Consider the following 25,987-nt stretch of genomic DNA (forward strand, 5'->3'; position numbering starts at 1 on the left):
TCAGTGGGCAAACAAAATCAGCAGGGGATCAAATACTTTTTTCCCTCACTGTACATGGAGGGCTGCTCTCCTCGGTCGGGCAGTGTTGGTTGAGCCCCCGGTCCTGACTCGAGTGAGAGAGCCAAGGCTAGCAGTAGATAGAGCCTGAGGTCCGCGTGAAGGACCGAGTGTAGGGACACCTACCTCTGGTATAGTTGTTGCTTCCTTGTGTTATTAAACCGGCACAAGCCCTTACCTGGAATCTGCCTCCGAGTCGTCATTCACCACTCAACACATGTAATGGATTCATCAATTAAAATCAATCAATTACACAAAATAGCTTGTCTCTTTCTCGATGGATGTACACATACAATACCGTACAGTACCGTACACACTATACTCAAAGCAAATGTATTCTTATAACAAACTTTTATTATCATTGTAAAATGCATGTACAGCATGTGCTCCTACTACCTATGTGATGCATTGCTGTTATATCACTTGTAAACTATTGAGCATAAATAATGGAGCTCATGAAGAATGGTACCTATATACAGTGTATATATATACCAGCAACCTGTATAACCAAATTACCCACATTTTTCTGGATGTTTTCCATATGACAAAGATGGTTTATTTTAAGAATGTTGCAGGAAATGCAAACCTGTCATTGTTAACATCACAAGTATATTTATATATATAACCTGGAGGTGTACACGTGTGTACATTTTTCTCCTCCCTCAAAATAAGTTTGTGCCGAACTTAAAAGTTCCATCACTGCAACTGAGACTGCCTCTGGGTAACGACCAAACATGTTCGTTTACAAGCACCAAGCTTATGCGTGTATCTATGCAGGTAAGAGGAACATTTTCATACCTGTCGAAAAATCTAATGGTATATGACAGTGTAAATAAAGTACTGTACTGTAGTCATGTTAACGTTAGTGTTCAATAAGTTAATATAATCGCGGTGACGTGTTTTTTTTAAGTTGTTTGCATATCTTCTTGGTTATTTCGGTAAAGTCACGTAGAAGGGAAATTATATAATAATAATAAAAAATAAAACATAAAATGCTTGCTTTGTGGCCGAAACGTCGTGAGAATGTATTTTATTATGTTAAATTTGTATTATTTTATTATTTCCCTTCTACGTGACTTTACCGAAAGAACCAAGAAGATGAATCCCTGCGGTCAGGACAGCTTTGAATCGAAATTTAGTTTGCATATGTTTCAATTTTATCAGCATCACCCCTCGACCGCATTGTGTAACATGCCGATGACTAAATCACACCGAATGTCTACGTTGTAGGCAGCAATGGACAAAGTGCATAACAAAATCCATTATGTTATGCTCACTCATATATGCTCCTCATCTTCATCGACCCACGCTGACCAGCAGTGGAAAGCGTGGCCAAGTTAACCTCCATGGCTCGATTCCAAAGAACACAGATGAGATGTTACTATCCTTTGTGCAAGCACTTCCAAGAGTTCATGAACAGTGAGCCTGGTGAAATTTGGGGAGCGCATCGTCAGTAGTGACCCTTTGGTTCCTAGGGTGTTTCGGCCTTTCATACCCTCCCCAAAGGCGGCCAGCGACAGGGTGATCAATCCTACGCTTGCGTCCCATTCCCAATTAGTCATAGGAGTTGCCTTGTTGTTGGTAGCCAACATCCCATGGGACTATGCATGGCAGGGGCGTCCTCCTCCCTGAGTCAAGCATTGTTGACTGCATACCTCCTGGCCCTCTCACTTTGGGGCCCAGCTGGGGTCTTTCCTCTTCATCCAGAGCCACTGACTGCTGCCTTCTGCCGCCTCCGATACAGCTTTGATTGCCGAACGCTGGCTCTGGCCCTTAATTCCCAGGTCTCTAAGCAGTCTGGTTGTAGATGTTGCCACAAAACCTCTGCAGCCCACCTCCACTGGTCGGACTTCTGTGTTCCAGCCATGATGCCGTGCTTCGGCAGCTAGATCGGCTCGCATGGAGTGGGGTTGAACCTCATCCTCGTGGAGTGACCAATGGGCGATACGCGTACAACAATACATTATTACTGTGCATCATAACTGCTGTTTGCATTTCACTGCAATTTAAACAAAATGCGCTGATTGCTGGGATGTGTACGGTGGTGGATGAGTTGCAATTCATGAATGCATGTTCACAATGAGTTCGAGTGCGGCATTGTTGACGATCACAAATCATTCTGATAAGTGTTCTCCTCGCCGATCAATTTGTGTTTATGGTTGAGGTGGCCATGATTTCAGCCACATTTCAAATAACCGTAGAGGAGCGAATGAATGAATTCGTTTTTCATCTCGAACCAGATGTAAAGCCAGCGGAGACAAACGCCACGTATGCAAAGTATAATAACAGAATGCTGAAAAACGCGTTGGTGGAAAGCAAAAGACCGTGAACATATATTGTGCACATATGTGGATACATCAATTGAGGAATCGATAGAGACATCGATCCTTAGGTTCACAATAGAATCGTGCACTTCATCATCAGGGAAAGCCCACGCAGTTCAGTTATGATATAGCTACTTTTGGATGAAGGTCACTAAATCTACTTATACGTCTTGAAATATTTTCATCCCTTTGGAAACCTGCATATTTGGTTTGCATACGTTATATGTTGAAAATAATTGGTTTACAATGACCCCGGTAACCCCATTCACCACAGTTGAGGAAAATAATTGATTATTTAATCGAAATTTAAACGTCAAATTGTGACAATTGATCGAATCGCGAGGAGGTGATTCGTAGCCTGGTTATCAAATACCTTTACGTTGGATGACATTCTTTGGCTACTACCTCTCATGTAGTGGACACCCTGCAAAAGGCACGTTCACTCCCAACTCCCGTTATTTGATTCATGTATCTGTATAATATGCAAAGTTTGTCTTGCCTGCAATGTTTTATCCCTTTATTACATCTCATTTCGTACTAATTGTCTTGTTCTGTGTTGTTTGCTTACATGCAAATCACCATGAATTGTTACCAATCTCATGAAATATAGGAAGCTAAGCAGCCTTAAGTCAGCTAAGTATTATGTGTACATGAGACTGGGAATGCCTCGTGTTGTAAACCTGTTTGGCTATCATATGACCCGGAAATGATGGTGTAATACGACTCTTGCATTTATCTATGCAGAGTTTTGAGTGTTACCCAATCACATGCATGGGTTTCCCCTGCCTAGTCCGGTTTCCCCTCGTATGCCAAACACCTATCGAACCGGTATTGGCCACATTTTCACGTGCAGCATGACCATCTTGAAATGAGTTTTGAGTCTTGGTGAGGATTTACTGGGCAAACGAAAGATATTCTTCTCCTCGCCCATTGTTTGTACTGCCCGTCTCATCCTGTTCATTCTCCTACCCAGTTGCATTAATAAAATAAAATATTGCATGCTGATTGCGCGCAGTGGCAGTACTGATGCATTGCGCAGTGCGAGTGGCAATGGGCAGCACACTCCGCGGGAGTCCGGCTGGCGTGGGGCGATCAAGCAGCGGCACCATGACCGTGTCGGTGACGGAGGGGCAACTCGCCGTGTTGGAGTGTGGCTCCGACTCCACCGAGCCTCTCAGATACCTCTACTGGTACAAGGTATGGGGAGGCATTGATCCCAGCGTGGGGATACATTTATCACTCATCTATAGGGTCCTTATATTACTCAGCAACTCAAAGCACCTTTTAAATCGGGATTGAAAACTCGTCTCTTGAAAACTGATTTTTGTTTTTAGTTTGTTGTCCTTCCCCCACTCATCCGATTAGCACGGTTGGCTAAGTACAGTATGAAATAAGTTCAACATACATACCTTACACCACATCCCATCTTAAACATTCTAAGGAGACCCCGAGTGGTAGCTGTTTCTGCGTGGTACAATGTAGGAGGCGATAATGTGTATCCCTGTTTAGTCATTTATTGTTGATTTTTTTTTCAAATTTGGCAAATCTGTACCCAATGTGCAGCAAATGGCATACGCAGTTTATGGTTCGGATGTATGTATGTTGAACGTCTTTCACACAAAAACTGGATAACAAACTGAACACAAACAGCAGTTAGAAAGAAATTAGTTTTCAATTTGTGTTTATACACCCCAGGCATTAACCCGAGCGGCCTGCTGGATTCGAACCTCTGCAAACAAGCGATGAATGTGCTGACGCCGGTCAATGGCACCCGCCCAGGGGGTCTAATGTTTAAGCCGACAATTTTTGGCACATAGAAGGTCACGGTGGTGATGGAAATCGTGAATTTGAATAAAGACGTGTGAAATGTGAGTTAGCTGTGCAAACACATCAGATTGTGGGCGCTTCCTTTATTTCCTTTCAAAAATGCGATATGCAGCAGATGGGTGCCAGAGGAGGGTTACCCGTTCCATATTCTGTGACATTTTTTTCTAAATTACATTTGTCGTGAAATTGACGAAAAAATTACTGCGTATATATCGTAGCCTTAATAATGATCAACCGATATGATGATGATTGCGTGTTCATTTCATAGGGAAGGGCGCCGCCTCAGAAAACGCTAGTTGCCTTCCTGAACAGCGAGACGCACGCGAACGGCACTGGCCGCGGTGAACCGGGCCAGAGGGCCTCGATCCGGGGCCGCTCCACGCTGCATCTCGGCCGGGCTAGACGATCCGACTCGGGCACGTACCGCTGTGAAGCCCTGCCCGTGCGCTCGCGAAAAGTGGTTCCTCACGAGGTGCAGCTCATCGTCACAGGTCCGGCATGTTGTGCAGACATCATCCAGTGATATACCTGCAGAGTAAGCCAGATTATTGGCTCACGCAATTATTACAATTGGCTAACACACTTATCTGGCTCAGCCACTTCAACGATGCGAGTTCAACCCCGATGAATCTTGGAGAGCTGAATGGAGTTCAAAATAACACACAGACAAACACCTTGTGAAATACCCAACGCAGAAGATCGCTGGGATTGATCTTCCACGAAGCTCATGTTCCACCCTAATCCACATTTGCACAACAAATGACATATGCAGATACCTGATGCACAAATGGAAACACTAAATATCTCCATTGTGCGACTGTGGTCATCCAGAACAGACCATACAACACAAAACGATGCAATGCCCGATCCACAAATACGAAGGAGACATCACAGCGATACACTCCGCTGCTCCTGACCCAGTTGTCTGGCTAGACCACCTGAATGTGAAACTAGTTGTTGCTCTGCATCTACATCAGCCATAACGAAGAAAAGGAATTATGATACAGTCGAACACACAAGCACAAGTAATATATAATAGGTGCAGTTTCAGACATTGGCCGTTCTTCATAGCAGTATTAATACTACTAACGCACAGTACTGGCTTCAATTATTAGCTGCTACTCTCTCATTTTGATTCAATGACTCTTTGCCCGCACACGTTCATAATGTGCCCTAACAGATTAATAAACGATTAACACAGGCGACATTTGTTTTCTTTTCACCCCTATGCTGCGTAGGCGAACAACAAATATATTGCTTTAACTTAATTTGCATAAGTTTTGTATTGTGTTTTTTGTTTTATCTCGGCTACCCCTATCACCCCACATTTGTGACAGCTGACCGGAACAGAAGTGTTCATCATATACCCTGTGTACGTCCAGTTTTTTCAGTCTTGTCGGTTGCAATTTGGCGTTCGTGAATTTGTTTTCTTTTTTTCTCAGAGAGGAGAATTGTTGTTGCAAGCACAGTCAACGACAAGACACACACACCAATTACATCAGTCAGCTCTTTTGTGACACCAGGTAAAACATCGATGATTTGTTTCTATATTTCAGAATGTCTGGGCATTAGTTTTATTGTTTTTGATGACTGAAATCTTAAAGTTATTTGACAAATTCACATTTAAATAGACCTGAAAAATTGCACCAGCAGAGAATTTGAAACCTCCATATATTTTATTATGAAAATTATTATTTACAGGATATTAAAAAAAACTATACACGGACAGTTGTTAGCGGCATGCATACATTGCACGTACATATTAATTGCTGAATTCATTTAGGATTTTCATTTGCTGTCTGTTCTCACTTTGTGCTTATGTTAATATAAATACGAGAATGTTCATGTTGCTCCAGTCAACACTGTTTATTTGGAAAAATTACTGTCACATTGTTTTGCTCGCAATTACAGAACAAACAAGCTCAACAACGATAAAGGGCAACAACGTTACAGACTTGCGCAGGGAATTTCACAAAGACCTACTCAGAAGTAAGACCACACGTCAAAATCTTAATGAATGCCAGATGTAAAGAAAAACAGTTTACACTCATATTTCAGTATTTTAGACATTTGTCCGACATACAGAATTTTGATCCGCACACTGTAGCAAAATGTAAGAATATGCATGAGAAAAGAAGCTCTATTACAATGACGTGGGCCACATTTCCACAACCACTGAGAAATGAGCTGGCCTGATTCGTGCACTGGGCAAAGTTAACTCATCTCAGATTTTCATGGTCGCCTGACTGAATCAAGCCCGCACCAAACCAGCCTGCGTGTCGCTTGCTTATGCGAGCTGCGTGGCCTTTTTGTGTGAGTGAGACACTTGCTTAGGTGTAGGGGGCATGCTCGAAAATGGTCGTGACATCACAAACCAAAGCACCACCACTCCACCCAACTTGGGATGGCATAACCTTAACCAAGTGTATGCTCAGGCTTGTTACAAAATTAATCGTCACTTCCTCCCAACCTCGGATAAGTCTATGTCCAGGGAGCCTTGCAGCTCTGCTGGGACAATACATCAGCGTGGTTAGGCCTTTCTTGGAATAGCCCAGCATGGCTTAGAGCTGCTTCCCAATGGTTGTTGAAACGTAGCATTCGGTTATTTCTGATCACATTACCTCACGTATAAATGTCCAAAAGGTGAATTTCATACAAATACATAAATCGCATAGTCTCGTGTTGCATTCTAATTTTTGCATGGTATATTTTATGTTTCAGATTTGTTTCCAGACGGCACCATAAAATCTGAAGAAATTTTGTTGGTGGTTATAGTAGTCGTCATGCTTTTGGCATCATTTCTCCTTGTTGTCGTCATCCTTAAAATTGTAAGTATTGAATGTAATGCTGATTATATTTTTTACAGGATGACCTAGACAATGGCACATTGTGTGCACAGCTAACAAAAACAGGATTATGCAAGCAGATGAAACTTTATTTTGCTACGATAAAAAGCGATGCAAATAACAAACCGACAATTCAAATCTTGCAACTTTTGAATCAAGGATGTTACCATGTAATAGATATATGTAATGTCGGTGATATGCGTATTTACGGTTATTTTCTATTGTATTTTGTTAGCTGTGCAAGAGGACAAAGACACAGGAAGAAGGAAGGACACATACAAATAAAGATGAGAAAAACCCATGCCTTGCAACGTAGTACATTTCCTCATTCCAACATCAATCACATGGCTTGTGAAAAACCCCCAAGTTGCTTTACATATATTTACCGATGTCACGTTAAATATAAATACATATCAAAGCTGTATGATCTTTTAACACAGATGTATCACCAATTATTTTTTACACTAACGTATGTATTATATGCTGTACAGTATACAGGGATATTGTTTTTAAATAAAGTTTTATTAAAACCGTATCTCGCGGGCTCGGCCTCTCCTTTTATTCATCTTGCTAGCCGGCGTTTTACTCCACTTCAAATACGCGTAGAAACTTGACGGCAATTCGGTGTGAACTAAATGTTTACAATTTTTGGGAGCACTGTATACATTATATCAAATAAAGTGAATAGAATTGTGGATTTTGTAATTGATTGAATTTGTATTGTTCTTCATTCAATTGCGTCGTCATCATCATGCATAACATATCCACTACTATATGAAGTCATTCCTCCATAATCTGTTGTCATATCAATCTTGATTTGAAGTTTTCGTGACTGCAGGAATTCATACTCTTTGGTTCTTTCGGCAAAGTCACGTAGGTAGAAAAATAATAAATCACGACGTTTCGATCGCAACACAAGCGATCGTCATCAGGTGGGACGGTTGTCATATATCATTGTCTTGCGATGGAACCATCCATCTGGCTCTTGCAAATGGGATTATCTCTTTGGTAGCTATACAAACGGGGTGTGTTCCTTTCTTTGGCTGCCCGCTCCATAGTTGGTCTCGACCACCAGATAGAATTCGTTCTAGCTCCTCAACGTATGTGCAATTATATGGCAAGATGATCAAGAAGCTCATGCCCTTAGAAGAGTACACAACCAGCATTGATAAGTTCCTAGATCAAACTGCATGCAGCACCACAATATTAATAGTCTCAGCTTATTCAATAATGATTGCGTAAAAAAAAAATCAGCTGGCAAATATGTAACTGGCATACATTTGCAAACCGCAGTACAGTCATAACGTTCGGCTGTCAAGTATGAAGTGTACGTTTTACGTAAAATACCGGACTTCAAACACAGATGTTTACAGTACAAGTGAAGAGGAGACTTGAGATGGTTAAAGCAAGATCTTTATTCTCAAGGCAACTCACACCGTACTTCCACTCATCATCGACAACCAACCTCGATCCCTCCAAATCGTCTCTCTTATATGGTCCATCTCCCGCCCTTTGTTAACACATTCCCTTAAGTCTTGACTTAAAAATGCTTTCGTGACTGCAGGCATTCATATTCTTTGGGTCTTTCGGTAAAACGTGGCTTTACCGAATGACCCAAAGAATACTCATTCCCTTCTCGGGCTTACCGCTCTACTGCTAATCCCCCTGGGGGCCAATACAATCGGAGTGTCGTCCACTCAATAATCGGAATGGGTGGCGTGCCATTGCAGCGCCCCGGTGACACATAACCCGCGCTCCCGTGACCCTTAACCCGTGGTTGTGTGGTGTTTGTGTGTGAGGATGTCCCGAACATCCTCTAAGCAAAGTATGCAATCTACTTGTGACGTTGAATCTTTTTTTTTAAGTATTCTGGGTGAAAACACGTGAAGTCACTCTCTGGGTAAGTCCGCCTTGAAAGATATGCGGAAGAACCGTCGTTTGCTCTGCACGTGCTGTACATGACAAACCATGCCAGATGGCGAGAGAGCCTATGGGTCAATGTTTTTTTTTCTCAGTGTCCCTACCGATGCAATGAAATTCTTTTTGAGATTAACTTTTTAAAATGGCTTAGCTCCTCTCTGACACCATCAGGAGAGCTGCTGTAATCAACTGATCATATTATTGGGCACGGTTGACCACCCATGTTAACAACAACAATCGTAAACATCGACGTGGCATTCCCCTTTTCACATTTCTGGGTCTGAAGGGGAACATGACAGGAGATAAAAGGCCAACTTGGCCCAACATCGAATTCAAATTTGATGCATTAGGTTGTGGGGGCTTCGTTGAACATAAGTTCACCATATCGGTCAGTGTGGGTTGGTGGGATACGTGATTATTAAAGTTTTCTCCAGAGTAATATATATATTTCGATTTAAAGCTTTCGTGACTGCAGGGATTCATCTTCTTGGTTCTTTCGGTAAAGTCACGTAGAAGGGAAATAATAAAATAATAAAAATAAAACATTATAAAATAATTCTCACGACGTTTCGGCCACAACGCAAGCAGCCGTCCTCAGGTTATTTTTTTTATTATTTCCCTTCTTCGTGACTTTATGGAAAGAATCAAGAAGATGAATCCCTGCAGTAACGAAAGCTTTAAATCGAAATTTAACCGCCACTACGGGGTGGGATTCCACAAAACTTTAAGATCCTTCAACAAACTCCGGGATAAGAAGGCTCAGTTAATCGAGTCTCTCACATTTTTGAAGAGATGCCGCAACTCTATGGCGCTCTTCCCCCTCCAACCCAGCTTAAATATACGCTCCAAGCCTGGGGTGTTTCATTCACACGCTGTCTTCCCGACAGACCTGTTCTTCACCTGAGGACGGCTGCTTGCGTTGTGGCCGAAACGTCGTGAAAATTATTTTATCATTTTTAATTTTTTATTATTTTATTATTTCCCTTCTACGTGACTTTACCGAAAGAACCAAGAAAAAGTAAATTATATGTTCATCAAAAATGTGATATTTTGCATTAACTTGGCTGTCAAAACACACCTGTAACAATTGTGTATTGACTCACAATTCAGGAATGTTGATGTTTTTGTTAGAACTGTTTATTATAAAAAATATATATACTACTATTCTGTCATAGGAATACAAAATGCCAACAAAAATTACTTTACACAATAATTATAATCATGTAGGTTTGGGCTGTATAGACACGTGGTAGCCTTAGAGCTCGATTGCCACCCAGTGGCCACACATTGAATAAATTCACAGCATCTAAATTTTGACTTCAAACTTTCGTGACTGCAGCAATTAATATTCTATGGTTATTTCGGTAAAGTCAAGCAAATAGAAGGAATAATAGTAAGAATTAAGTGATTAAAAATAACACGACGTGTCGATCGCAATACAAGCGGTCGTCATCAGCAACTGATATAATCGGCAGATCCTGATGACGACTGATATTTTTAATCACTTTGTTTAATTTTATTACTTTATTTTTTATTTTTTCAATGTACTTTACCGAAAGAACCATAGAATATTCACGGCATCGATACGGCTAAACTTTTATCTGCATATGTACAATCTTTAGGGCCGTTCGTAGTAGCGGTGCAGGCCCGTTGCAAATCCCACATCTGACACCTGTGACGTCGAAGCGCGGGGCTCCCCAAAGCGCGGGGCCTGGGGCGGTCGCCCCGATTCGCCGAACCTAGGGACGGCTCTGCCAATCGTTAACTTCTTTACATAAACTTCTTGGAGAAAATCGATTTGAAGAGTCTAAAGCTTGAAAAGCTGTGATTATTGTCATGTGAAGAGGCGAACTAAGGTCTGTTTATTTTATTATAGTGCAGTACACTATTCAGATTAGGGTTAATGGTATTCGCCAGATCTCAGAAGATAAGCGGATTTGAGTCTGGTTAGGGTTTGAAGGGGTGACCATCATTCATAACAGGTGTTATCGAATGCGAGCCATGTTATGGACAGCATGTATTATAAATAAAAATAAGAATACACATAATGACAGTATAACAATGGACATATCGGCTCACCTCGACGTTTTTAAATACATATAAAATATGCACCCTAGCTGGCACTAATTGGGTGCTAGAGGGAACCATCACACTGTGCTTTTAGTAGCACGAGTTCAGTGACCTCTGCCACTGCGTCGTGAATAGACAGCAGTGACTGAGATGCCTGCTAATGCGTGCCCCAGCTAGAGATCTGTGACTGCGTGAACAATTTGAACGTCCTATTTGGGCCCTCTGTAGAATGATCTCCACCATGGGGCCGTCCATAAATGACGTCACGCACCTGGGGGGGGGGGGGAGTCAGACATTTGTGACGATGTGTGACGAGGAGGGGGGGGGTGAGAAATGTGACGTCACGTAAAAATGCAGCAACTTTAAATAATACAGTATAGACAACACGTTGTACTTAATTAAATAGACGTTTTAATACAACATCAGTGCAGCGCCACATTAAATACGCACTACAATGACAATAGTTTAAAGCGATTTGAAGCATGTTTTATTTCGGGGGGGGGGGGGGGCAGGAGCTTTGTGACGTCATATTTGAAGGGAGGGGTCTGACTTTTTATGACGCCGTGTGACGAAGGGGGGGGGGGGGTCAAAAATCGTCCAAAATCGCGTGACGTCATTTATGGACGGTCCCCTTAGAAAAATTAATCGGCAGACAAACAGCCTCCTTTATGTATCTGTTCCTCCACATCAATTTTTGTTTACATATCCCGTCAGCCACATGGGGAGTGACGGTTCGAGTTTCAAGCAAGTCCGACTCTACCGATGAGACACTGAAAGTTGAAACCGGTCGGTCCAGAGCGTTGTTCGTGTTGAATGCTGATGACATTACACAGAAGCAGGGCGTATGTGTGGGATGGGATATGTATAAAAAAAATACGTGGGGGGGGGGGGGGGCAGATATACGAAGGAGTATTATCCGTTCTAGATTTGAAGCTTTCGTGACTGCAAGGATTCATACTCTTAGGTTTTTTCGGTAAAGTCACGTAGGTAAAAATAAATAATAAAAAATGTATAGAAATAATAATTATTATCCGCTTATGTCTTTTGTTGCCGCGCCCATTATAAAATATTGATGATCAATTCATGAAATTCCATTCACAGTGGTGAGTGGAGCGCTGAGCATTGCTAGAACTCCGATCACGCTCCCCCCCCACACACCACCCTGCCCCTCCCCTCCTACCCCGCCCCCGACATCCGGTCTCGCGAGACAGAAAGAGGGCGGGGCACGCGCTCAAGTCTCGTTTGGCTCGCGGTGCCCCGAAGTTCTCGCGCGATATCCACTCTCGCGAGAGTTCCCTCTTCCTTTGGGCGGCCAGCATGGCGGTGTTCGGACCCGTGGTGCGGATTCACCCCGTGGTGCTCTTCAGCGTCGTGGACAGCTACGAGCGGCGCAATGAGGACGCCAAGCGGGTCATCGGCACGCTGCTCGGTGAGGGGAAGCGGCCCGCCGAGGTTGTCGCCACAACGGTGGTGGGGGGTTCGGAGCGGTGGCGCCGTGTTGTGTGTTGGTGAACCCTCCCTAGGCCCAAGGCTTTTGAGGCCTAGTTTTGGCCCCGGCCCGGTGGACGCTCCCTGAACTGAGCTGTGTTCGATGAATTACGCGACGGCTTAACAGCGTCGAGGTGTTCAATGTGAACGTCGTCGTGTGTAATGGTGTTGAGTGGCTGAGGTAATGGGCGGTGGGAGAAAGGGCGTTCTCCGTTTGCGCCCCTCTCGTCAATCCGCGGCGATCGAGTAGACGTTTCGATACACCCCCCCTCCCCCGAGAGAAACGAAGAGGTAACAAACTCGCGATTGTAATTGTTTTGATTAAAGCATGTTGCGTCTCTCGTGCAGTCTGTACCGTCTTGCACGTGTTGCACCGTGCTGCAGACGACGATTTTCTGAAGCGGTCCTGGGCCCTTCCCCTTGATCGACTCGGCATCAAATGAGTAGTGCGGTGTTGTGAACATCGCCACTTGGGGAGACAAAGGCGGCCCGGCGGAGTGCTGGCCACACACCCCCTCGTGTCGTTCAATGATGCTCGCTTACTGCACTTGAATGCTATACGGGTTTCTTCAATATACAGTAATAGAAGGGCGATTTCCGAATCTACGTCTCAACCACATTCAGTATTTCGCCGGTCACATTTCTATCGCCTTTGTACTGTAACGTGTCTGTCGGCGTGCATTCTAGCACTCTTGACTTACTACTCTTACTGCATAGTTTGTCAAGTTTTGATTGTGCAATAGCTATCTAGCATTACTGCCTTTCAAAATCGAGTTCTCGTCTTAAACGTCTGTTTCACGCGTTTGTACTGTGCGTTATATTGTGTAGTAAGTACTCGTTTAACGCGGTAGATGCGGTCCTGAAAATGTAAGTGAACGTGTGACACCAAAGCGGGCGCGTTCTGCGAAAAGTGTTCCCGATCGAAGAACCGCGTTGAAGCGAAAACTCATTGTGGGAACATGCGTTAAGCGAGGGATTGCCTGTGCTTCAGAATCATAAAGCACTTTTTAAATAAATCTAAAAACCTACTTTATTAAACTTGCTTTTAATTAGGATTCTCTTAATGTGTTGTTTTATGCCTTTGCTAGAAATTAGTTACAACATGAATTTATTTTGCCTACAATTTCAATCTTATTGTTCATGTCTGTAAAGCACTATATATTGCATTTTTTTGCATTGTGCTGTATGAATAAGTTTGATTGATTGAGTGTCATACTTTATAATGCCTCCCTCTGGAGTACAAACGATAGCGCAGGCATCAAATTTGTAATGTTACAACACCTGAAATGTATGGTGGTCATGATTGCTTCCTTTGTCGCTGTGTAGGAACGGTGGATAAACAGAATGTGGAAGTGACCAACTGCTTTTCTGTGCCGCACAATGAATCTGAGGATGAGGTAAGTAGAAAGTGCTAGATGAGATGTCCTGTCTGTGCGGCATTAAATTTGACTTTTTACCTTAAACATACTATAGTAATGTGTAGCTTAAAAATGTATAATTACAGTGAAAGTTTTTCTTTAGCGAAATTCGATTGTTCGCGATTTTTGTTGTACAGCAGTTCGAGTTTCGTGCCTTTTTTAAAAATCCTTTATATTAAGTTCACTTGCTTGCTTTCGGTCGTTTTTTAACCCACTTCCCGTGATCCAATCGAGCTGACATTTTGCACACAGACTCGTTGTGCGTGACAATTTATTTTCGTGAAAATTTTTTTCCCATAACTTTACACTTTTTAGGATTTTTTTTTATATTTAATTACCAATTGCTTAATGGTGGCAGGCAATCATCTGACCCATAGGTGGCAGCCATCTCAAGCCAGAGGACGAGAGGACTCTAGCCGCCACGCATATAAAGGATTTATAGTGAAAAACTTTGTTTTTACGGGTTAAATTTTTCCTCATTCAACTGTTGGCGATTTGGCAACTTGCACATTGGTGGATTGTGGGCCCCCGTGTGCGCACCCAGGCCATTGTGTAACACGTAATTGACACACTCAGGCGAAACGCATTATCGTACGCATCTAGCCGTTGACTCGTTGAGGGCATGCCATAGGGATGCATAGATGTATCATTAACTTTCAAGTGACCAGGACGTGTGAGGTAAATAAAAGTTCCACATTTACGTGTTATTATTTCATCCATTATTTTGTTATTATTTGTATTATAGCTGTTTATTATTGTACGATTTAATTATGTGGATGCTATTTGTGTTCAGCACAGGATTAATGTTTTCTCCCATATGTTCAGTCAAACATGAGAACCTTAACCCCCCCATTTTCCCATATAACCATAGTATCTACATTAGCAAATTCTACTTTCGCACAGATTTTCAAGAACGAAACCCTTAGGAATGTAGAGTCCTTACTGTGTAGTAACATTTATATATTATGTAGACTTCATTGCATATGTGGGCTTTGTCAGGGTGTGCATTATGCAATCTTGCATTATATCTATGTCGACTCTGTAGTAAACATTTTTTAATTTTCATCACAGGTTGCTGTCGACATGGAATTTGCAAAGAATATGTACGAGTTGCACAAGAAGGTTACACCAAATGAACAGATAGTCGGCTGGTAGGTGTCTGCATTTTCGATTATGGCATGCTCAGTTAATGTCTTATTCATTTGACAGTCACGCAAATGCTTTGATTTACATGAAATCTGTTACACAGGTATGCCACGGGCTACGACATCACGGAGCATTCCGTACTCATTCATGAGTACTACAGTCGGGAGACCCAGAACCCCATTCATCTTACAATTGATACAACCCTACGTGGAGGGAATATGTCCATCAAGGCCTACGTCAGGTAATCTACATGCTTGTACATTAAGACTGATCATACTTGCTCATACTTGCTTACTTCATCAAGATGCTTATATTGGGGTCTTTGTTTTGTCTGCAGTGCTTCCATGGGTGCCCCTGGCAAAACGATGGGTGTCATGTTTACGCCTCTCTCCGTGAAGTACGAGTACTACGATCCGGAACGGATTGGAGGTGACCTAAAACAGATAATCTACTTGTTTTAAAGCGCATTGTTTTTACATACTTTAATATATCTACGTCAATCAAAAGCTAACCTATCTACAGATGATAGATGTGTCCATTTTCATAATTTAAGACAACACGTTTTTGCCCATTCTTGTGGCAGCAGCACAAGTGAAATGCACTGGAAGAGGTCTTTCATCGGAACACACAAATCATATGTATCTTATTGGTTCAGTAGTTGGGAGTGGCACAAAAGTGCAAATGCAATTTGTCCCGCTGAATCTGCTTTGGGCGTAAGTTATTGCCACCCGTCCTTAAAGGTCTTTCCGTTCCCTGCTCACATTTACAGTGGAAATAATCCAGAGGACGCGCAGTAACAACAAGCGCACCGTGAGTATGACGTCGGAGCTGACGCAGGTGGGCGCCGCCGCAGCGCAAATCCAGGACATGCTGACCCTTGTTCTGCAGTACGTGGAGGATGTTCTAGTAAGCCGTGCTCCATGAGAAACCGCAAAAAACATTCACTATCGTGGCAACCCGCAAGTGTTTCAATTGAACAAATGTTTTACATGTAATGCTTGAAACACCACGTTCAAGTTTGTGCGGTTTTTGTTTCCTGTAGTCTGGGAAGGTTGTTCCCGACAACACCGTGGGACGTTTTTTGATGGACCTGGTTAACAAGGTGCCCAAGCTTGCACCGGAGGACTTTGAAGCTATGATCAACAGCAACATTAACGTAAGGATATTTGTCTCGTGCTATTGACACTTCAGTGACAGAATAAATGGATCTAAACGAAGTTGCCAGTGATTTCAATTAAAATATCCTGGATTTCTCGAGGATAAAGATTCTCATTTTGATATATTAAGCAATCGCATGCTGTATTGGAAGAGCCACTAGAGGGCAGTCCTGCCTTACAATGTCAAACATTTGGCAGTTAATTTGTCTGGCCTAAAGCAGTTATTGTCTCTTTCCATCCCTACTAAAACTAGAAAAAAACTGCTGATGAAATGCTTTTCCAGGATGAGTTTAACACGTGTTTAAAGTGACTTTCCATGCTTGAAGAATAGTGCTTGTTTTATTGACTTAACGACTATCTATCCATTTGTGTGCCGAGTTGTCAATGTACTTGATAGTAGTGATTGCTGGACATAATGTTGATTTGTGCATCTGTCGTCCCCACAAGACTGATGATGGAACAAGGCTTTTTGTTTTTGTATCAGTATCGTTGATGAGATGTTGAAGTGCCCTCTCCTCACAAACTGTTCTTGCTTGTATTTCAGGACCTGCTGATGGTGACATACCTTTCAAACCTGACTAAGGCACAGCTGGCTCTCAATGAGAAACTGGTGGCATTAGCCTAGATGCATGAGTTGTCTCCTGGCGCGCACCCCCTGATGCATACTCTGGTGGAGCTTACATTTATGCAGAGGATTCTGAAAACCGTATCTGCTACACGTGCACCTTTACTGTTTGACAAACATCTCGAGTTGCAGTGAAGTTTGTAAGGTTGTTTGTGGAATTTTACCTGTCAAATTGCATCACATTTATGTGGATGTATTATCTATTTTGTAAACATCTGTAACATGGTTGTACCCAGGTAATATTGCCTGAATAAATTACAAGAAAAGGTACCTGTGTGGTTACTAATTTGATTGCAACTGGAACACATTCATCTTCACATCAAGTCTCTATCACCCTGACATTTACATTTCATTTCAATTATGATTTCTTATTTAAAACTTGTCCCAAGGTTTGGTGTTATTGTACAAGCATACAACGGTTTTCCTGCTGTAAGAAGTTACTCCTGCTTTAAATCTACTTGCAAGTTCCATCCCTGGGAAACTTGCTCACATAATTTTAGGAATGTACATTTTTCATACCTGAACTTTGTTTGGACCGAGTCCAAGCAATGAGTCTGATATGTATGGCTATTGATTGAGCCAGTCATACAATTCCCCAGATGTGCTGAGCTAAATTTGCACCAACATTTCTCGTTTATACAGGGGAGAGATGTTGGGGAGGGGGGTGGCTGTGTTCAGTTCTCGCCAGCGACCCATTGCTGCCATACCCTGGGGGGAAAAGTCTGAAATGCCTCGTGGCCATTTCTACAACATCTGGTGTAAAAAAAAAATCGGGGGGGACAAAAGGGCCTGCTTGAAAGAAAAACATGTAAATAGTGTTAAGGAATTTTAAAAAAATTGTGTAACCTTGTCTTGTCAGTTTTGCCATGCTCTAATATAAGCTTACTTTTTTCTCACTTTGGGGGGGGGGGGGGGGAAGTGAATCTGAAAAATCCCATGGGACGGACACTAGGCTTTGTTTTAATGTTTTAAATCTAATTGTTCGTCGACTTGGTGTCTATAAACGCCGAAGCGCATTGCCCAATACCTGTCCGTCAAAAAGAGCGTTGTAATTCTTCATCACATTTTCCGCCACAAAAAAGGCCGGTGCAACCTGCGCAAAAAAAGTATAGGTTGGCTCGTGCCACGCCATCCCTCGGCGAATCGGGCTGGCTGCACACGTATTAGTCCCGGCCGTTACAATAGGGCCAGTATTTCTGTGCAGCTTCTCCACCCGAGGGATTGGTGGGTAGCCAGCCCACACATACTGTGCACTCAATCGCGAGAGGCACATGAGGTGCTTGGCGGTAGCCAGCCGGCGGTCGTCTGCCCACTCCAGTCGCCCAGACAGCACGAAGGGAAAAGGAATTTGGCAGGAAATGAGTGCACCACTTTTTTTTTGGGGCTCGTTCCCTCCGTTGTACCCCTCAACCACCCCCACCCACCCATCCAACCAGCCTTCCACCACTCACTCTTAGGCTGTCTGTTCTCGTTTTATTTCAAACAGATGGGACTGCATCTCAACCCTTCTCTGCAACGGCAGCGGCGCTTGCCGTTAGCTGCGAAGGAGTAAGTGGGCAAAACACCAGACGTGCAAGGAAAGTTTAGCAGTTTAGTTTGCCAAGTGTCCTTAATGCACATATTGTACTCTGTGTTTTGGGCGATTTGGACAGAAATGCATTAAATGTGTCGGGTTTGAGAAGCAATGCGATTTTCTTCATAGCTTTTGTCATTTATTCTGCACACTGCCAAGCATTTGATGTGTCCCCACCAATTGGTGAGCACCTGTCGTTTTTCCGTTCAAATGTGCAGGAAATTAAATACACTTTTCTCTTTAAGGAAGCCTTTTCTCTAACAATACTGATGTTAATATAGGAAGAATACCTTCTAAGGTGGTGGCAGTTATTGGTTGTGCAAATTAAAAACTTTGATAACCACATGTAACAAATATAGTTACGTATGCGTCGATTGGAATATTTGACTAGGATATTTTATACAGGGTGTTTGAAAAAGATGGACCCGATTTGAAATCGCTATATCTCTGCAACCACGAACCACCCATGAATGAAACTCTTACCACTTGAAAGGGCGGGGCATAGAGTTTCAAATGATTACCGCTAGATGCCTCTCCTAGTGCACAAACAGCCCCTAGCCTCAGTCATTCGCAAGACACACTGCCTCAACGTTGGATAGGTCGCACGGGACCCCAAGACTTGGCGCTACACTATTGGCCCCCAAAATCCCCAGACATCACACCCTGCGACTTTTTCTTGTGGGGATACGTCAAAGACCGTGTTTTTGTGCCACCATTAGCGACTAATCTGGATGACCTCAAAAACAGAATCACGGCAGCGGTGACTTCAGTGGAAGAAGACACTGAGAGGCGTTTGGGACGAATTCAACTATCGTCTCGATGTCCGTACAGCAGGTGGAGGGCACATAGAGCATTTATAAAATTGTTAGTAAAACTTGATAACTCATTAAACCGTTTGTAACTTTTTGTGTAATTGAAATATGTTGCCATCGTGAAATATACTGCTTTGAAATTGGGTCAATTGAGTCACATGATCTGAGGCTATTACAAGGCTTGCCTGGTGGAAGACTCGCACAATTCAGTCACATGAAATTTCCACCATTGGCTTAAGAGCCACCCAGGGAGATGACAGCCTCAAAAATCGTTGGAGCAATGGGACACTGATTACAAACAAGATGCGCTCTTACCACTGACATCGTGTGTTAAACTGTCAAAAGTTTAATATTGTTTTCCTAAATATACTTCTTGAGAGTGCAATTAATGTTACATTAGTCAACAAATTGATGAGCTTATGACATTGTAGAGAAAATTTATTCAAAACACGTAGGGATGAAATGGCATACGAAGAAATGTCACAATGACCTAAGGTTAGGCTGATCACCAAGTCCCATCTTTTATCCGAACACTGATCATTATTCATAGTGATGATGGAAGTGTGCAGAGAAATAATGCATACCATTTTAAACCATCATTCTTCGTCGCGTTTTAATTTAAATGTCACTCCGCCAGGAGCTTGCTCCGAGTTCATCTGTTCTTTTTGTCCCCCTAGAAGGGTAATTATTGCTTTAAATTCACAAATAAAATAAAAAGATTTGTTCGTTAATTTGGTTAGTTATCACAACCCATTGGGCTATTTAAACACTTCGATTCCATTGTCTTAATATATTTGTTTTGTATCCTTTGTAGATTTTTTTGGTAACTAAGTGTAAAAAAAACACATTTCTGCCATAAACCTTTTTTCAGGCATAACCTATCATATACCTAGTTTTCTCTTGCACCTTATGTGATGTCGGAAATTAAACTCGTGGTCATGCACACCACTTTCAAGTGGGGATTTCAGCCAGGTCTGTTTGGGTCAAGGACCCGGAATATATTTCCACACGGCACACCACATCCAGTATACCGCTCACATGTGGCTGAGACTATCCAGACACGTTCCTCCAGTCGACCAACGACCCAGAAAATATTCAGCGAGAAATTAAGCCCCCCAATGCACGGGCGAGGAGTTGAATACTCCCGTATGCAAGTTATTCGCTAATTTTCTGACAGCTCAAATACATGTTATTTAAAGCTGACATTTTCGAGCGCAATGGGGAACACCTTGACATAGCCTATATACTTTTCCTCCCAATAACATTTAAATAGCGCAATCGTGACTTTTACAGTCTGCAGGAAATTGTGTAATTTTTTAAGTGATACCAAAACGATTCATGGCTGCATTTACATCATCTGCAGCATCATAATTATCGTGTTGCAAAAAGCCACAAGTTAGTGCCACAAGCCATAGCATCCAACTAAGCCACGCGAATTAGCCTCTCCCTGATGCTTGGGCATGTCATCTGCAGCTGGTTCAGAGTACATTTTAAATAAAAATGCAAATTGCACTTTCGACAGCTCGCAGGGGAGGCGAAAACGCAGCCTAAGGGAGCTGCCAAATTAATAAACAGATCACTCGGGGCCCAGGCGTGACACCCTGACCCAGCCGTGTTTGCCTGATAAGGGTCATGTGACCCCCCCCCACTCCAACGTGCCAACTTTGCTGGTTCTCAGAGTATTAGCGAAGCAAAAAAAAAATACAACCTACACCATTAATCTTTAGCTCTGGGGCTAAATTGTTCTTTATCACCGACCTGAGAGCGGCGTGCATACATAGCAAACGTTGTGTGATTTGCCACGGTGAATTCCAGCACTTTCCATAATATTGCACCTATGAGCTGAAAATTGCTTTTAACTTACTCGGTAAAGTCACGTAGGTGAAAATAATAATAAAAAAGTGAAAACAACTAAATTTAGTTTTTTTCACTTTTTTCTTTTTCTTTTCTTTTATTATTTTCACCTAAGTGACTTACCAAATTAACCAAAGAGTATGGATCCTTGCAGTCACGAAAACTTCAAATCTATAATTTCTTTTAACTTGTTTCACCGGTGCAGTGAGGAGCAGTGCAAAACTAGTATATTTCATAGCGTTACACCGAATGCGTTAAAAAAACAAAATAGAACAATATTGTTTTTTTATATCAACGTACTGAATGTGCTCACACCACGTGTCGCTCGACTATGGATTTAATTACCGATTTTGTCTCTGGATTAGCTCTTGTTTTGTTGGCTGTTGTCTTGAGCGTTATAAGCAAGAATTTATCTGGACGTGAAAAAACGAAAACGTCGATGTTAGCAAACCACACCACAACGAACGGCGCAATGCCTCCTCAGAAAACAAACAAACTCTGGAACTCATTCAAATTGTCCTCTCGAGTGAGTCTCGCACTGAAACCCGCCCTCCGCCAACCCACGCAACCTCCCCACCCTTGACTCTCGCCGCACAAACTCCGAGGGGCCGTTCAGTGGAGACGTTTTACCATCAAACCCAAACGCAATACCCCAAGGGCCTTTGAAATAAAACACCCCAGGCTCCAATGCCATTGGCACAAGACATGACCCCGTGCACATCAATCTTAGCTTGAGCTGCCTCAGACAGTGGTTTACCCTGTGGTCAGGCCACCTAACGCCTTGCACCCACAAACCCATCACACACCTCCCCCACCTCAGCCCATACCTCAACCTCCGAGCTCCATTCGGGTTGAGTGAGAGTGGCAACTCCACGCTCTTGCCATATACAGCACGGTGCCTCGCGCAATAAGCCCTTTCAGTGGCTGGTGCAGTGGCGTAGTGGTTATTTTATTTTCTTTGTTTACCCAGGAAAGTATTACTGAGTATCATGCCTGCTTTTTTTTCAGAGAGGGTTCTGCCAAGTTTTCTCAGGAGGGAGCGATGATCACTACGCACATTCCAATTGAGTAATTTGTGGATAATTCTTCAAATGTGAACTCTGACGATGGCACACAATGTCCTACGCTTGCAAATGACATCACCTCATCTTTTATGTCCACTTTGAAGCAGACGGCGCAAAGTACTTTTTTATGGTCATTACACCGCGCAGTATTAATCAGGGTGGCCGCTTGAATCGAACCGTGAACCTCTGCGACAAGCGGCGAACGCGCGGAAGTGAAGGCCACGTCAACTGGTCAGTCCACTACGAACCCTGTGATCCCAGTTAGATCCCCAGTCGAACATCTGTGGCAAGTGAAATCTCAAACGGCCCTTGTTTCTCCATACACCTCCACCAGGCTGTTGTTGACCATCTTGGTGAAGTATGGTGGAAAGAACTCCGTGATAGGGACGGTGCGCGGAGGCCGTCATCCAGCAGTGGAATGTTGAAGGGGTGTAAAGTAATACAATTTGATATTACTCGTACGTGACGACATAAAGCAAGTCGACAAAGAGTCAGTCCAACAGCTGGCGTGGTCGACACGGTTATGACGAACGGTAGGACTAGCATTGTCAGGATCACACAATCGCCAAAAGGAAATGACTTGAGTGTTGCACATTTTTCGCACAAATCTGGCGGTTGCAGATTTGGATTCCTTTCAGGAAGGGGGGCGGTCGAGAGCAACCCCCCCCCCCCCACAATCAAGCCGAGATTTCTGTGAAGCTCCCATGTCAGGGACGTATGTTGAACTTCTTTCGCACCGTACGTAGCCAGGTACAAGCTCACGGTGACGCTTTGCGGTGGCATTTAACCACCACGCAGCGCGATGAGAATCTACCAGCGACCACATCTGATCTTGAGGTTGTTCTCAGAACAACCTCAAGATGGATTCGGTTGCAACGGAGCTGCCACCCAAACCGACTTGTCTTTCCCCACCCGTCTCGCCAACCCAACAACCCATCTCCCCTTTCTCGGCTCTCGCCTCCTCTATCCCCTCAGTTCTTGGCTGCAACAACAACCCAAAAAACGGACCCGGGTCCTTTAACTGACGCCTGGAAAAAATTCAGCCTGGCAGAATGAAAGATTGTGTACAGTGCGCAGAGGGCCCTTTTATCATTATCTTGATGCGGCATCTCATCATGTCATGCCCGAAGCACTGTGTTTATTCTCCACGGAACTTCAAGCGAAAGGCATCCACTGTTTCTTCTTTAAATGGACAAAAAATATTTAAGGGGTAAAAAAAAAACACCACGATGCAAATGTTTCAATTTGATAAACCGCCCCTTAATCTGCGCCCGCTCGCTTTGTTTACAGAGTCAAAAACCACAACGCAAGGAATGTTACGGCCTCGTATGCGCCTCAATACCCCAAATTACAATGTAATTATGAGCAGTACTTACTGTGAGTAAACAAACAATTACAGCTCATTACTTGGAGTCCTTTATGAGAGTGTTCTGTTTTAACTCCGTTCCCAATTGATGGCTCCTTGCACAGTAAGAGTCCGTTTGTATATTTTGCAGTAATGGTTAGCCCCATTTCCAACGATCCGCTCGATTACAACCAAAGGCAACATAACACAACAAGTAGGGTGCCCGCCTATGGCGCGGATTGATGGTTACAAGCATAATTCCAACCGCCTGTGCGCCTTACATAAGGTGCGTTCCCTGTAGGTATTCTGGCAAGTGACTGCGTTCCTACTGAAGACCGGGATCTACCGAGGGCAGCTTCTGCGCATGGGAAGGTTGCAGACCAAGAGGCCCGAATAAACGAAAATTGGATTCCTTCGGATTTTCCATGGCAATGATATGATCTTCCAGTAGAGGGCGCAACCGACCTGTTTGTATCCACATTGACCCTTTTGGCAGTATCGAAAATGCTGAAAAATAAGAATAGGTTTTTACCCTTTATTGGTGCCTTGCAAAAAGTATATATACTTTGCGTTGACGCGTTTAAACAGCAGTCCCCTGTGAGAGTAAAGCATTCATTTACAAGAGACCAAATTTGACCAAACACTGACTGACCATCGCATTCTAATGTGAATGAAGAATTGTAAAATAGATCCCTCGCCCACCCACAACCCCTCCCCCCCCGTATTGTTCAGTGGTACACGTTGGTTCCCATCCATTGGTTCCCATCAATTTACAAAAAGTCAAGAAATTATGTTTTTATTGGAAAAGCCACGTTTTGTAGGCATATCTTAAAATCAAGATGCATCTCATGCGTGGTGGGAGCCACTGCCACCCACTAAGCCACTGACTCTATGGGTCGTGTAGTCGGGGTTCAGTCCACACGGCCTAAGACAGATGGACATTCCTCCAAACTGTTTATCGTCACCAATTAACTAAATTATTATAATTCGCAGCCCCCTTGTTAATTAACAACTGAATAGAGCCTCCCCCTCTCCCCCAAGTCTGTCATGGTGTTTGTTTTACCATACTTCACCATCATGGACAGCAGACTGGTGAAAGCGGAACCCATGAGTTGTTTTACATATAGATATGTAAAACTGGCCTCTGATCTCACTCAATGCCATTCGGGTTCGCATCGCAGTGCGCTAACCACTGTGCCATCACTCCACCCCTTATTGCCTACCAAACAAACGTGGCTTTTATTATGTTCACGTAAACCGTACAAATCTTTGTCTGGTTGCGTAATTTGTCTCTTTCTCTCACACAGCCCTGCCTCGTTATTTTCAACTTGGCTGAATAACTCCCCTCAGGAATATCGATGCACGTAGGGCAACACAACCATCCTCTGTATGAAGTTCACTTTCTGTAGCCTCGACTTAGTTACTTGGGTTGCATAGACTATTGTGTGTGCGTGTGTTGGGTTGTTGAGTAGCGGTAGTGCAGCGTTTGGTGCACTGCGCTACGAACTCCACAACTCGAGTTTGATTCCCGCTTATGGCCACCACCGGTGACGATCATCTGAACCGGTCCTAACCCTTCCCTAGGTCGACTCAGCCTGAAAAGATGAGTACCTGGAGCGATGTGTAAATATCGTGACTGGGGAGACAAAGGCGGTCGGGCGTGGTGCTGGCCACTCACCCCCCTCGTGTGGCGTGCCGGCCTTCATAGGTCCTCGCTAACAGCACTTGGCCCAACAGTCTGTTAAGGCTATACGGGCTATCTTTGTCTTTGGGTTGTTGGGTAGGGAGGTGTTGGCGTGCGTGTCCCTTGTGTGTCAGAGTCCGATTTCTGGAATGAGCCCAATATAAAGCACCTGCCAAATCGGACACGTGGCCGTGATGTTTTGGCTCATCCCTCTGGTGGCGACGCGCCAGCGAGGCAGACCGTTCCGTTTGCTTTAAGGTTCACGCAGTCACCGGGCTGACAAATAGATCCCAGCCTGTTGTTATTCCGTCTTTGCCGCGCGCCATTCTAATTCGTGGCAAAAGAAACGCGCAGTAAGCGGCTGGTTTCTTTGGGCAGGCGGGCGGGGGGGGGGATGGCGCAGGTCACTCGGGACACGTTGCGCCTAGAGGGAGTCGAGGTGGACATACGATCATTAGCGGTAATTTATATATATGCAAATTTAGAAATAATTACAACACAAGCACCATCGCAGGACGCCCATGATAGAAAGCCAAAGAGTTCATTGGGCCCTTCCGTTTGACAATAAATTAAACCCAATCTGACAAATAGGCTTTGGATCGTGCAGAATATTGTAAAGTTAAGCTAAAGTGGTGTGTCCTGCATAAGATATTTGTTATGCGACTTGTCTGGTAAGCAATAAAGTGGTGAGCGTCTATGAGTGTCCAGTCCAATGAAGGAGGGGGGGGGGGCGGCATGGTAAGTGTTGGGTTTGAATATCACCGCATCCGTGGGGTG

General features: G+C 43.5%; 2 protein-coding genes across 2 annotated transcripts; both read left to right on the forward strand.

Moving 5' to 3' along the window:
* The first annotated feature begins 694 nt into the window (after positions 1–694).
* LOC133347870 (uncharacterized) lies at positions 695–7,749 on the forward strand. The gene is made up of 7 exons (XM_061560585.1): positions 695–834; positions 3,397–3,578; positions 4,477–4,699; positions 5,651–5,731; positions 6,120–6,197; positions 6,930–7,036; positions 7,290–7,749. The coding sequence occupies exons 1-7, from the start codon at positions 792–794 to the stop codon at positions 7,368–7,370; spliced, it is 795 nt and encodes a 264-aa protein (XP_061416569.1). The 5' UTR covers positions 695–791; the 3' UTR covers positions 7,371–7,749.
* Positions 7,750–12,283: 4,534 nt separating this feature from the next.
* On the forward strand, positions 12,284–17,146 carry EIF3F (eukaryotic translation initiation factor 3 subunit F). Its single transcript, XM_061560586.1, has 8 exons — positions 12,284–12,473; positions 13,859–13,929; positions 15,022–15,101; positions 15,200–15,337; positions 15,434–15,525; positions 15,866–16,002; positions 16,139–16,252; positions 16,798–17,146. The coding sequence occupies exons 1-8, from the start codon at positions 12,362–12,364 to the stop codon at positions 16,876–16,878; spliced, it is 825 nt and encodes a 274-aa protein (XP_061416570.1). The 5' UTR covers positions 12,284–12,361; the 3' UTR covers positions 16,879–17,146.
* The last annotated feature ends 8,841 nt before the right edge of the window (positions 17,147–25,987 follow it).

The sequence above is a fragment of the Lethenteron reissneri genome, chromosome 26, assembly GCF_015708825.2.
Source record: "Lethenteron reissneri isolate LAM-NWPU_2019-01 chromosome 26, ASM1570882v1, whole genome shotgun sequence".
NCBI lineage: Eukaryota > Metazoa > Chordata > Hyperoartia > Petromyzontiformes > Petromyzontidae > Lethenteron > Lethenteron reissneri.

Bases quoted from the DNA above. Each gene is read 5' to 3' on its own strand.
- LOC133347870 (XM_061560585.1), top strand. From the start codon at position 792: ATGTTCGTTTACAAGCACCAAGCTTATGCGTGTATCTATGCAG. The intron at 4,700-5,650 runs GTCCGGCATGTT...TTTTTTTCTCAG, and splicing joins GGTGCAGCTCATCGTCACAG to AGAGGAGAATTGTTGTTGCA. The intron at 5,732-6,119 runs GTAAAACATCGA...TCGCAATTACAG, and splicing joins CAGCTCTTTTGTGACACCAG to AACAAACAAGCTCAACAACG.
- EIF3F (XM_061560586.1), top strand. From the start codon at position 12,362: ATGGCGGTGTTCGGACCCGTGGTGCGGATTCACCCCGTGGTGCTCTTC. The intron at 15,102-15,199 runs GTAGGTGTCTGC...TCTGTTACACAG, and splicing joins AATGAACAGATAGTCGGCTG to GTATGCCACGGGCTACGACA. The intron at 16,003-16,138 runs GTAAGCCGTGCT...TGTTTCCTGTAG, and splicing joins AGTACGTGGAGGATGTTCTA to TCTGGGAAGGTTGTTCCCGA.